At 39.7% G+C, this 14556-nt stretch overlaps 1 protein-coding gene across 1 annotated transcript in view; it reads left to right on the forward strand.

Annotated features, from left to right (window-relative positions):
• CLSTN2 (calsyntenin 2) overlaps nt 1-9303 on the forward strand; it is a 323329-nt gene extending 314026 nt beyond the window's left edge. Inside the window, exons 14-17 of the mRNA XM_081861525.1 lie at nt 1061-1206; nt 4536-4659; nt 5273-5457; nt 7213-9303. Of these exons, the coding sequence (XP_081717651.1) occupies nt 1061-1206; nt 4536-4659; nt 5273-5457; nt 7213-7425 (668 nt within the window). The 3' untranslated portion in view covers nt 7426-9303. The remainder of the gene's footprint in view (nt 1-1060; nt 1207-4535; nt 4660-5272; nt 5458-7212) is intronic.
• Nucleotides 9304-14556: the final 5253 nt, after the last annotated feature.

The raw sequence follows: 14556 nt of genomic DNA on the forward strand, positions 1-14556 counted from the left end.
ATTAGCATGGCGAAACTTAGAAAGAGTTGCTTCAAATCCATCATGTGAATAATTGTTCTCTGAAGGATGTGGGGTCCTGCTATGGGGGAGAAGACCCTGCCTCCATTTGGGTGCAGATGACCAGGTTATTGCTGACTTCCAACAAGTAAATGCTTTAGGTTTTCTGTACTAGATCAGGTCTTGCTTTTTAAACCAAAGAAATAATAAAATACCTCGGATTTCTAAATACTGTTAATGTAGCACTTAGCAGAAAAAGAAGTGGTGTTTATAATTTGAATAACAGTCCCTAAATATATGTCTGTTTTCTTCAAAATAATATGAATGGAAAATGTTATATCTCTATAAAAAGATGCAGCCCTAAAGAGGATTGTTATTAGCCACCAATAGTATTTATTATTTTTGCCAGTTATGCCTGGCTTTTGTTCTGTCCATGTTGAGGAATATATATCCTATCCTGTACTACAAGATGGTGGGATGTGGGCTGATATGCCACTTCAGATTTTGGGGGCAAACACATATGGTTTCCAAGAGGAAAGGGAGCCCACCTGAAAGCTTGACCCCACCTCCTACAGGCACTGGTCTCTGGCTCTGTGTTAAGAAGGAAGGTCTGAAGGGGGATCTCAAGATAAGGGGATTTTCAAAGTAAGGCAGGTATCCCAGTCATGGGAAGGATTCTCTTTATATTCCTTAGAATCTCCCTTCAGACCTTCCCTCTCAATGTGGGGACAACTGTGTGTGCATCTCTCCTCATTTTTAGCCCATGTTTGAATAGGGCTAACATGGGGAAAACAAACTTCGATTTTCAGTGTGTATTGTGAAACTAGCCTTATTGATTTAATACTAGTGATGACATGTCTGTTTGTTCCCATTATGATTTCTAGGCATATAACTTTTGTTTCATGCATTGATCAGATGCATGTGTTTTTAATGTCATATTTTAACATTCAAATTATTAAGCTATTCATTTGCCAAAACAACAACAGCCCTATTTTTATTTCATGGCTATAGTCTGTGCAGTGTATGTTTTCATTTACTTACTGATGATGTCTTATGGCTTCAGGTGTGGACACAATGAGAAACTACGCACAAGTCTTGCGACAGTTACGCTATCGTAATTGGCACACATCTTCCATCTTTGACAGGAAGTTTAGAATCAAGTGTTCAGAACTTAACGGACGTTACACCAGCAATGAATTTAATTTAGAGGTAAGTCTTGTATAAAACATATGTTGACCACTGTTTCCATATTAAAAAAGGAGTTTTATTTTTGCCTAACTATTCAGCACAGTAAATGTTTAAAATCCTGCATTCAAGAAGTGTGAAATTTATTCGTTTCTATAATGTGCCCCCTGTACTTTCAGTGCATTTCCATGGATCACTTCAGATGTAACACTACCCAACAGGCTAGGACGATACTCCATCTCCTCTCCCAGCTTTCACAAACCCACACACTGAAAATCTGTAATTAACATAGCTATGATTCAGCATTACCAGAGTTCATGTGTATCATAGTTAGATTTTAAACCAGAGATTAAAACTGGTATTTTTTGCCTGTTGTGTTCATATAACATTTACCTCAGAAAATATTGCTTCTTGATAAGCATTCTCCAGTATTTACTGGAATATATGAATAAGCAATGAACATAGCCATTTGTGGTCAGCTTGCATGCCAATTTAACCATTGACTTGTCTGGTTCCAATGTGTAGACTAGGCAGTAAATGATAGCAGTTGAAATGGTAGAATTATAATCAGATCAGAGGCACAGAGAGCCCACTATCTGTGAAGCAGTTCTGTACATCATGTTTTCCACCAACACCCAACAACTGCATCAATCCTGTTATGTAATGCATTTTCCCAGTATCCTATTGAATAGAAAAGCAGGGATCATGGCAATAGCTTACTTCAGAGAGCTAATGGAGGTGTGCTATTTACCGTATTTTTCGCTCTATAACACGCATGTAGTTTTTAGAGGAGGAAAATCCGTAGGCATGCCACCCGTAGGCATTCCCTCCATAACACACACAGACATTTCCCCTTACTTTTTAGGAGGAAAAAAGTGAATGTTGTGGTGCAAAAAATACGGTATTTATTTACTTATTCCTCAGATATTACTTGATAAATATACTTTCAGATATTTAGCAACTGTGAGAGTGAATTTCATTATGAGTAGTTTCAAAGGTAACACATCTGATTGACATGGATTGGCAAGAAATTCCAAATGTAAGTCCAGGAGAGGAAAGAATTGATATCTTCCAAGTATATTAATAGGACAGAAATGGGGACTTAAAAGCATTTATGATGCCTGTGATGATTCTTTCCTGCATGGAACCCACTCTGCACTCTCTTTTAGTTACTAGACACGATGTATGTGGGGGTCCCACCTAAGGAGGCGCATAGTTGGAAGGCTTAGCCTTAGACACTTCTGCACATGCATGGCACATGTGAAGTATCTGGAAATGTTATTTTATGACATATTGTGTTACCCAGTTGGGCAGAATTCCTCGTGCCAGGGTGCCATTCTGTTTATAATTAGCTCTCCTTCATCCATCTCTCTCCTAAATTCAAAGGCTCTCGACTATTTGTCTTGTGCATACTAAACTGCTGTTCTGCACACCTCTCTGGCTCTCAACTTCACACACACCATGTAGATAGCATTTCACTCTAAGAGCAACAGCTGCTGACTGTGGCAGCTCTTGTCAGAGACATTATGCAGTGTGTAAGCGAAATTGGGCAAAGATGAGAGCAGACAGATGGAAGGGACAGAAAACAACTCGAAGATAGAACTAAAATTGCATTCCCATCATGATCTTCTTTCATCCTTTTTGTGGGGTGAAACAGCATTTCAATAAGTCTCACTAAGGACTTACAGCATCCTCTGCTTTGTAGAGAAAAGGGATTTTCCATCACTGTGTCAGGAGTTTCTACTTGTGGACTTCGTATCTCCTTTCACTAAGTGACTGTCAATTGCTCATTACAGTCAGAGCCATCCTATTTTGATATAACAGCCCTGCCATTTCACAGTGGCACATGACCACTTCTCCATCACCCTTCTATCACAGTCTTTTATCTATCTTTGCCAGCTAAACAACTTCCTAGAGTGCCCTCCTTTGCTAGAAACTCATATTTTGTGAACTCATATTTTGAGTGCCTGTACTTATGTAACCAAAACAGCAGATCAACACAAGAGGTAGTTGAAGGCAAGCTTGGGGGAAACCTGAGGGTTGCAGAAGTTCAGCAAATATTTCAGGGGCTAAGGGAGAGGAGTCTAAAAGCAGCTTACTGAATACTGAGGATGCTGAACAAGCATAAAATGCTTACAGACTGACATTGGGAGCAGCAGGGAAAGAAACTGATGACTATATACTGCTTAATGCCAAAATAGGCTTCTAAGCAGTTTACAAAGTATAAAAAATATTTTTAAAAACCACAAATATCCATAATTAAAAGAAACAGTTAAATGGTACCATTAAAACAAATAGGAAAGGAAAGCACAAAGTGAAGGAAGAGCTACTTGGCTTTCTCCATCTATTGTTGGTCCTTCATCTTTTCTCTTAGGGAATGGTTATCCCTGCTCCTTATCAGAGTCTAATAACATAGAAAAGGGAGGGGGATAAACAATGAATGGAGAAAGGCAGTCAGTAGCTTCTCCATAGGTATGAGTGCTCCAGCTTTCTCTTACCATTGGTGGAGAAACTTTCAGAATAGCTTGCATTGTGTGTTCTGCTCCCATAGAGTGGCTATAATGTTAAGTGTGCCCAAATTGATGTATAGCATTTCACTGTTAAAACCTGAGAATGTTGAATGTTGTCATTGAAACTGACAATGTAGGGAAATATTCTACATTATTTGAGTCTACAAATGTCTAAAATACTGAACAGCTTATGACTTCTCTTGTTGGTCATTAAAAAAACAGGAAATAGCAAAGCTGATAGAATGTTATTATCAAATATTGCTCTGTGTGGAAGATTCCTGCACCCAGCGGATAGCAGAGCCTTTCATAAAACTCTTGTTGTAAATTTATGCCAGTGTAAGATTGTGCTGAACTGTGAAACTTCAGTCATTCTTTCAGGGTGACAGGATGCTGAATAGCAGCTGGACCATTTCATGCCACTGCTCCACTTCAGATAGACAAGGATATTGACATGACACTGTAACACTGCCTCATTTACTGTTTTGAAATGTTTATGCCGCCAAACCATTCAGTCCAGACTCATTCTTCTTATGACTATAACAAATGTTCCCCAAAATTCCTGCCACCCCCAAAGTACTGATGTCATAGTGCCGACAATCTGGTTTTTCACAACCTTTCCCTCTAAATGAGCATTTTCGTCTCCTAATGCATCTTTTTGGGCAAATTTTGAGGCTGATTCTTCACATCAAGCCTTGAATTAACTGCCTTCTCTCAGAGGAAGGGAACGGCTCAAACATCTGTTCAATGATTAACTTTTCTACCAGAGTTTTAGACAGAGAGAGGCAGGTGATTGAACTGCCCACTTACTCATCTGCAGCATCAATCCTCTTTTTCCTCTTCTAGGTTAATATTCTACATAGCTCCAACTCCAATACCATGGAATATGTAAATCATATGGTAATACAGCCGCAGTTTCTCCAATCTATTCATCACCCAGAGGAAAGCATAAACAGTATTCATGGCTCAGGTATTAAATGTATTAAGAACATATTAATTGCCTTGTTGGATCAGACCAAAATCTATCTAGTCAAGCACTGGGTTCCTGGTAGCAGCCAAATTTCATTTGGCTCTATAAGTGGATGCAAAGGTGATAGCCTTTCTTTGTTTGTTGTCCTCAGCTTCTAATTCAAAGGTCAACTTCTTTCATATAGTCTACACATGCAGCTATCAGAAGCAACAGGCACTAGTGGAACCACTTTCCTTTTTTCTATATAAGAAAGTTTTTTTGGGGGGATCATATTAGTAAGTATGCTGGGAGGTTCCATATGCAAGTTCCAAGCGCAAAAGGCAGTTCAGATATGTAACCTCCATTACAAATGAAACTATTATTTTTCACCAATTCAGTGTCATGAAACTACACAAAGGGAAGTGTGACTGTGGCATTGACCATTGTTTTTGCTTGTTGCCATGGCCAGAAATAAGGGGGGAGGGTCACAGTAAGCATTTTAAAATGACAGTAATCTATAATGAGTATTTAGTTATATGTGCACATATTTTCATGAGATAGAAATACAATAATATCTGTTTAGAGGTGCTATAGGACAGCTATGTTTAATTTTCCCATTTTTGTTTCATTTCAGTACTTCCAAGTGTGGCTACTATTGTCATAGTTGTCTGTGTCAGTATCTTAGTCTTCATAGTAGCTTTGGGAGTATATAGAATTCGAGCAGCTTACAAGCACAGCTCAAAGGAGAGTGAAAGCAGTAAAGAAAATGAAATGGACTGGGATGATTCAGCTCTGACCATCACTGTCAATCCTATGGAGGTAAGTAGCAATGCCATGATGCCAGATGTTGGGAACCTTTGGGCTCCAGATGTTGCTAAACTACAACTCTCATCAGGCCCAGCAAATGTGGCCAGTTGTCAGGAATGATAGGAGCTGTAGTTCAACAATATGTGGAAGGCCAAAGGTTCCACACAACTAGTCTATACCATCTATTTATGATGACCCATACACAAATGTACATGTATGGGCACACCACACAGTCTGAAACTGCACAATCACAGTTTCAGATAGAATAGATTGTCTGTGCAGCTGTACACACCTAGGCACTCATTTTAGACTTCCTGCCATACAAGTATAGAGGTCAAGAGACCAGAGTAGTGGATATGTCAATGTTCTGGAAGCTCAGCATCAGTGGTAAGGAACTTTTGAAAAAGGCTTGTGAGTTCTTTGAAAACCCTAAAATCAAGACAACAAAATGATCTGGACTCCTTGGCAGGTTTTGAATAAACATCCACAAATGTATTAGTTGAACACATGATAAGACAAGGATATGTACAATTTTATAACATGCAGAGAACAATATGTTTAAAGAAATCAGACAGAGGAGCTGAGGGAAGTCCTTGATGGGGGAAAATAATGTAATTTGATTATTTGGACTGATGATTTTCTACATTGAAAATGAAAAAATCATGGAATTATATATGATGAAGGGTTCTCTCCAGTCTGCTACTCAGCTTTAGGATTAATCCTCTCCAGTTGCAGGGGAGGTGCAAGCATGCCTAAGAACTGCTTCCAATATTACAGGCATAGGCAAACTCGGCCCTCCAGATGTTTTGGGACTACAACTCCCATCATCCCTAGCTAACAGGACCAGTGGTCGGGGATGATGGGAATTGTAGTCCCAAAACATCTGGAGGGCTGAGTTTGCCTATGCCTGCAATATTATTTTCAGCAGTGTAGCTGCCTCAGTGTGTCCCTTCCGGTTTTAATTGTATGAAAGATGCAGCTTAATAATACTGGAGTCACATTGTCATATGGGATGAACCCATTCTGCAGCTCCATCCTAACACCAGCAAAATGTTAGAACTGGAGCCACAGCATGGGCTTCTTCCACATGATCCTGGCAATCTAATAGTAGTGATCGTGGGAGGGAATAAACCATGGCAGCTGTTACACTATTGAAGATTAATAAACTGAAGAGGACGATAGCTTGGTCTTAACTTTTGTCAATATGCAACTCTTTTTTCAGTCACATTACTGAAAGGAACCTTGTTTGATCATCTTGAAGGAATATAACACTCACAGAACTCATTTTTTTCAGACTTCAATCAAGACCTATTATATTGGGGGTGGGAAGGACATTAATTATTTGGAGCTCTCTGTCAGTCAAGCACTGGTGGATATTATTCAGTAGAATTGCTTTCTATAAATAATTATTTTAAGCTGAGTTTGCTATTTTAGAGAAGACTTCAGGTCATATGTGATTGACTGACACCTCAATTACCTTTGTTTTCTAGCTCTATCCTTTAGCTTGCCCCCTCTTGCAATGAACATCAGTTTCACTTATCACATGATAGATAAGTCTCCCATGCAGTCCAGCACAGTCCCATTAGGGTAATAGCAGCTGTCAGATTATGGTTGTGTATTGAAGCATCTGAAGGCAAAATCCCAGCTTCTTAGTACTTCATCTCACTTTTAAAATCAGGAAACTTCTTCCCCCATTATGTTTTTAGCCTTTAGTAGTACAACTAATCTCTTAATAGCAGCTGTTACCTGTATTCCTGCACAATACAGAAATATGAAGAACCTCGTCATATACAAGAAGAAAGCGAAGAAGAGGAAGAGGAAGAGGAAGATACAACCAGTGCTGAATCAGATGAAAGTGAAGAGGAAGAAGAGGAGGAGGAGGAAGAGGAAGAAGAAGCAGCTATTGGAAATAAAGGAGACAAACAAAATGCAACCAGGCAAGATCAGCTGGAGTGGGATGATTCAACACTACCCTACTAGAAACCCTTAGTTTTATTGCTCCTTTTGTATACACCAATACTGTGTATTTCTGAGTCAATCCTACTGCGTCAACCCCATCTTGGATCTATGAGTTAATTGGCAGGATTTAACTCTATTGACTTCAGATGATAGAACTGCATTGCCTGAATTTGATGTAGTTGTATCAAACTGCTCCAGATAGTTATTCCTTTCCTAGTGTATGGGTAATGGCACCTGGTAAAAGCACAGGATACAACCGTTTATGTCTCACCTGTGATAACACCAACCTGACGCCATATGTTCCTTACCACTTCTCCCTTTCCAGGAAACTCCAATATCTTCTAATAAGATAAATAAGAATATGCAAAAGTCCTGTTTGCCAGACCATAAAGGATACAGTTCAGCTTTTCTTTTTCTTTTTCTATTTAAGTGAATTCAAGTCCAAGTAGACATACCCCTTTCTGGGTTTGGTTCGACTTTGGTTAAGAATCCTATGTTCCGAAGGAAAAATGTAGCTGCTACTCATTAAGGCAACATTAATTTGCTCTCATTTCCACTGTTCTGTTTTAATTAATTGCCTTCTGAAAGAGGGATTCAGAGTACTTTAAATTGGGTGTGTGGGTGTGGTTGTGACATACACCCAAACAAACACAGGAATGGATAATCAATTTCACTGCTAATGTTCAAACTTGGCAAGGGGAAAATCCTTATCCAATCCACCTACTCATACTCAACTGTAAAATCCTATAAACTGATACCTTTGCATGTGATGACTTTTCCCTCTATCACACAGATGAACCAAAATCATGCAAAATATAGGTTTGACTGGAGTGTTACTTGGGTTAAGACCTTTGCTTCTGATTTACACAGAAAATCTATTCTCTGCACTGTAAATCATTACTTTGTTGACATACCTTATGGCAGCATTATACAGTAGCTGGGCTTGGCTGAGATTTAGACAAGTGCTGTGTGTATGGAGCTAAACATATGTAGCCTAGGGGAATTTTCCCTAGCACATATTAGAAAGAAAGACCCTGATTTTATTCCTGCAGCTAGAACTGGTATGTTCTGTTTTCTACCAAAATATATTGGTCACCAAGCAAACAAGGCTACAGCTGAAAGGTCTCTCATCTAAACCCCAGACTGGTTTCATTTTTGTTGTTGAAGGAAAGGCATGTTTGGAAAGTGCAAGATAATGAAACACAGAACTTTAAAGCAAAAACAACTAGTAGAGTTTTGGAGGAAATGCAGTTTATAGTATAGGGTAGTTTTGGTTCCCTCCCTTCAACCACTGTATTCTAAATGTTGAAAAGGCATTGGCATGTCTGTGTGGTTTGTTGTATAACCCCTCCCCCTTAATTTTATCTGTCTTTGCAGCTACATGATTGTGGAACACAGCATTACTTGATGCTGTGCATATTTTAAACATATAGAAGCCAATGCATTTTGATGCAGAAGCAACGAACGTTGTTTAGTTTCCAATTTCTAATTTTATATTTTCCCCTAAAGGTTTTTGTGTTTGCTTTTTTATCTCAACCTGAGTTTTGGGGGAATGCCATCTCATCACCCTGTGACAAGAAAGCATCAATGTGTTAACAGAGGTTAGAGCAGTCTGTGGGGTTTGGTAGAGCAAAGTTTCTGCTGCTGCTATTTTATTTTCTCCAGGAATAAGTTCTGAGCAAAGGGAGTGCAGGAAGCTGCCTCTGATTAGGTCAGACTATTTGTACATCTGTCTTCGAGTATGTCTAATCTGACTGGCAATGGCTCTCTGGGGTTTCAGGCAGCAACCGTCACTTGCTAGCAAATCCTTTTTAACCAGAGGTGCCTGGGATTGAAGCTGGAACATGCTGCATGCAAATCAGGTGTTTAACCACTGAGCTGTAATATAGGAAGGAAGGAAGGAAGGAAGGAAGGAAGGAAGGAAGGAAGGAAGGAAGGAAGGAAGTTCTTTCCTGCTACCTAGCTGCCAGAGATTAAGACCATAGACATTCTAAGGTTCATGGATAGGAGTGCCATTTTGAAGCTAGGATGGGCTAAAGAGAATCTATCTGGACAGCTGCATTTCTCATTTGAGCACTATGAGATTAAATATTATCCAGGCATGAGCCCATAGGTCTTTCATACCAATGAATGAGGTCTGAAACATTTTAAAGCAGAAGCAGGGAAATGAGAGAGAAAGGTAGTGTGGGGTTTGCCTTCTTAGTTAACCCATGGACAAGCACTCAATTAAATAATTTCTGTGTTAGAATGTATCCATATTTCTTTGGCAAAGTAAGCTGGGGGCGGGGGAACCAATATTTAAATTTGTTTTGTTTTAGCAGCCTACATGAAATGTTCTGACAATAAATTAACACTTCCCAAATATAAATTGAATTTTTAAATTTAAGTTACACCAATTTCTGTACTAAAAAAAAAAAAGTTTCCTTCTGATTACCAAACCAGCATAAGAATTGCCATACAATTAACTTTGAGAACTGCAGCAAATTTTATCATCCCCATGTGGATTCATAGAGGTCCAGAGAGGGCAATGACATGCTTGTGTGTCAAAATTCTGATGATACTCAGAAGTGCTCAACCATTCGGATGCACCCGAAGGAAGCAATCCTGTACACAATATGCTGGTGTAAAGCAAGCCTGTGTAAGTCAAGATGGTGTAAAGTTACACCCAGTCCAAACTGTGTTCAGCAGTGGGGCTACTGCTGAATGATGAGGCTTAGGCTTGGCAGAGGGGAAGCAAGCCTATAAAAGAGTGTTCTTTGCCAGGTAACATGACTGAGCTGAATGGACTTAGGATCCAGCCTAAGTCCTCCCACTCTGGTCCCACCCCCCAGAACACCTGTTTTCTTATGCTGGTTTAAGGTTTGCCAGGCTAGCTGAAATGGGGGTGATACACCAGTATATATCTGGTGGAGCTGAGGTTGGGGGTTTAAGCTGGCACAGCCTGACTAGCTCAGCTGGAGATCCACTTACCTAACCCGTCCATCCCAGTAGATCTTGCGATAGAATTGCTCTCTTAATCCGCAATTGACTGGAAAAGAAAGGCAAAGTTCAGCTTCACGAATAGGCCATTCATTGTTATTTTTTACATTCAGAAGTTTGTAATCAATTAGACTCTGTAGGCTAACAAGTGTCGAGTTGAATTGTTAAATCTGTTAACATTGGTTGCACTTCTTACATTAAAAAGGGAAAGAAAGAAAGAACAATGTATTTCTCAAGAGAACCACATGGGAGAATGTTTTAATGAATATGTTGAACAAAAATGCTAAGGTACCTGATGAAAGTCTAACATGCAAGACTTGTATTAAAGCTGCACAGACAAGTCCATTGTAATCTACTTGCCCTAGGCATTCAAACAAATACCAATAATCTGTAATTAGTTATTAAAAATAAATCTGTTCAGATTATGCTGGTTCATTATGGAAGGCAAAGTTGCTTTATTTTTAAAATTGTAAATATTTCCAGATTCTGATTTCAAAGCCAATATGCCCTCCACAGTAGCATTACACAATTGTTCTGTACTCTGCATATGAGTGCTATTTTGCTCATGTTCTGCTTATGGACAACTGAGAGAACAGAATGCAGGGCTAGATAGGCCTTTGGCCTGATCAAGCAGCCAGATCCTGCTAGGCTCTTACGTTTCAATGCATTCTATATTATCATCCACGTACTTTGCATGATACATCCATGTAAATCAGGGTGGAGAATGTTTGGCTGTCCAGATGTTGCTGGACTGCAAACCTCTGATCATTGACTATGCTGGATGAGGATGCTGGAAGCTGGAATCTAACAACATCTCAGTTCCTTAACCCTGAGTTAAATGCTCTACCAGCTCTGCTTCATATAGTGAGAAACTCTTATTTTCATCTAGAATTCTACAGTAATGGTGAAAACAGAAAGAATTGTGCTAAATTCTCCCTCCCCTGGTTCTCAGCAGTATTTCTGACAGTCATTGATTTATATTTCCTTTTGTTCATTTCTGTTTCCTTGTTTACAAGGTGCTATCTTGATTCTTAGCTTAAAACTATCAATTATTTAGGGATCAAAAACAAAGAAAGGATTTCAGACATCCGCACCTTCTCAGAAACATGCGGCCTTTCTATTTAATGAAAACACTTCGGTTGACCAGAGCTACTCCAGTTCTTTCTGCGATATCTATCTTAATCTGTACTGAGATTGCCTGTGCTCCATAGGAGTATCTTTTTTAAAAAAATAATTTTTATTAACTGGCCAATCACATCAAATTAAATCACATCGCATAAATTCCAAATTACAAAGCCAAATTTTTAAATTTTGTTGGGGGAACCCATAGTTCAAGATCCAAAGGGAGATTCAGATCATCTTCTTATTACTGCGTTAATGTCCAAATCAGTCTCAATCAGACCAAACAAAGTTCATAATTCTATCCAGTCTTATCTTGGTGTTTCCACATCATATCTTGTTCATATAATTTCTCTTTTTCCTTTACGATCTCTTCTCTTAGTCTCCTTAAGCCGATAAGCAAACATAATAATCCTGTGTGGATTTCCCGTTCCTCCAAACTAAGTCCAGATGGTTTCCATATATCTCCTTCGTAGATAACATCGCTCTTTCCATCATAAATTAGGCATTTGTCACTCTTAAGTCCCACCGAGAAGTTGATTTCTCTCTTTCTCCTCCCAGACCCAAGAGCTCCAACAATGCCTCCCAAAATGGCGACGGCATTTTTAACTGCGTCATTCCAAAACTCTTAAGGTTTCCAGCTTCGTCTTGAAACATTGCTTTGGTTCGAAAGTTTATCTCCACACAGCCTTAAATCCACAGCTTAAGTCCTTAATTTCTGACTCGTTAGGGGAGGGGATTCTTGTTTAATCACATAAAAAAAAGGAGAGGCAGGTTTTTCCCCCTCCCCCCTCAGTCATTTGTCGTACCGTATCTTGACGTATCTTCTCATATTTTATTCTTGTCTTGTTATCAGAGATCTCTTCTGTCAGCAGTCTTTACTCCCCCTTTTTCCTTGAAGTATGTGCAATTTATCTTGTCCAAATTGTTTCTTTTGAAGATTCTTGCAACTAGCGGCGCGGATCAGGGACGGCGTCCAGGAGTGCCGGAATCCCACAGGAGGGCTTTGTGCCTAGTGCCCCCACCCCCACAAATTTGGGGGTGGTATAGGGCACAGCAAGCAAGGGCCGTCCCCCCCCACAATCTTGGGGGGGGGGTTTAAGGAGGCTAATTACCCCCATCATAGCCTCCAAATTACCTCGTGTGGATAGGAGAGATCTTATTGTCAGCCATCTTCCGATGCGCCACCTAGTGCCCCCCCCCCTCCATAGGAGTATCTGTGGTCTTTCAGAGTGAGATATACATTTACACTTTTGTGTGCTATAAGACCAATATAGTTTGCTGCATCAAAGTCCCAGGTCTTGGGATGCTTTGGGTATATGGTTGCTGTGTCTACAGAGCTGATTTTCTTCCCTGTGCTTGAGAGGGTGATGCTTGGCTTGATCATGTTTATGTGTGGAGTGGTTTATAATCCTTGGGTGCATTAGCAGAAATGTTCCATTTGTAAATGCATAGATATGTAGTAGAAGGTACTGGGCACACCAAATGAGTGTCATTGTCCATCTTAGATCTGTTAGAAGACTGGCCAACCAATAAATGCAAGTAGCATGATGTGGAGGAAGAATAAACTCAAGTTTGTCTTTTCAGGTACAAGTTTGTCTTTTCAGGTACAAAACTTGCAGCATTTAGGAACAAGAGGGCGGTCAGAAGGCTGAAAGAAAAAGAGGGCTTGCAGCAGGAGGGCTAATGGCAAGTGTAGGCAAGGTATTTGGAGCAAATCTGTGACACAAATAAGTTTATCTGGGAAGCCACTAAGCCAAGTGCAGACTTTGAGGGTTATGGCTTTTGCCAACATTTTGTTCCAATTAAGGAGCGGCATTAATAAATGCAGGCACATAGCTTCATGTTTGCTGATATCTAGATGCTCAGCAACTAAGGTCCAAGGCCTTCAGGGACAGCGGTTTCCAAGGAACCCCAGTTGTGTTAGGATACAATGGGAATTTTGTGGTGCCTAAATAATTAAAGGCACTTGAGATATCATTGGTATGAACATGGATCCTAAGATCTGTGTTACAAGGTGTATCTGTGAATTTGAGTGGTCAGATAATAGGTCATGAGCACAAAAAGGGCAAGGTAAGAAAAGGAAAGGAAAAAAAATCATTATAATTAATTTAGGAACAGATACACAATATGTATCATATGATTCAGCAACTAAAATCACTTGTCCCATCAAGTGAATTTAATTCCTCTTCTTACAGCCTGTTTGAAGTGCAACATGTGCTACTTAGCAAAGCTGGCCTGATGGGAGGCTGGGCCATACCTAGGCTTAGTGAGACCATGCAAAAAGGACAAGGACTCAGGGTTCCAACTTGTGATTTGTGAGAAAAGCATATAGCCATGAGTCATGGTTGGACAACACATAAGCCAAGTGTTGGCTTAGCTCCATGCAGCACAGCAGTAGGAAAGGCAAAAGAGGAGCAAAGCTCTGAAAGTTTCCCTCTAGAGCCTGAGAATGCTCATTAAGCCAAGTTTTGCAAACCAGACCACAGGTTCTGTAATCACCAAGCGATTAGAAAATGGGCACATTTTACGAAGGCCATGTTCTGATAATCCTATCTTGATTTATAAAACTGAGGTATCAATGAGCTTTCTGCCTGCATAGCATATGCAGGTCCTTTGCTCTTTCCTTCATGGATAAGCAACCAAACCAGGAAGATTCTAATTATAGTTTCCAATTTTGTCTTAATTTACACCCATTCAATCAGCATGAGCTGTCAACCAAGGACATTTGTTATTAACCGTAGAGTCTCATATCATTGAAACTGGGAAACTATGGTTATCTGCTTTGGAAAAAGCCCAGGTAATTAAAACAATGGTTTGAAGTTGATTCAATATCCTGACTTGCTTCATGGCTGGTAACTGAAATTCCCAATTTTGAATAATATGGGGAACTATGGTTAATCATATGGTTTGACTGCTCATGCCATGAAGGGTCTGAGTAGCTGGACAAAACTCTTGTTCCTATCTTGATTTATTAAACTGAGATATGATCATCCAATGCACACCCTCCAGGTAGCAGCTGATTATATTAATTATAAATGTGTGAGAGTTGTG

Source organism: Podarcis erhardii (genome assembly GCF_964252035.2).
Source record: "Podarcis erhardii genome assembly, chromosome: 5".
Classification (NCBI taxonomy): domain Eukaryota; kingdom Metazoa; phylum Chordata; class Lepidosauria; order Squamata; family Lacertidae; genus Podarcis; species Podarcis erhardii.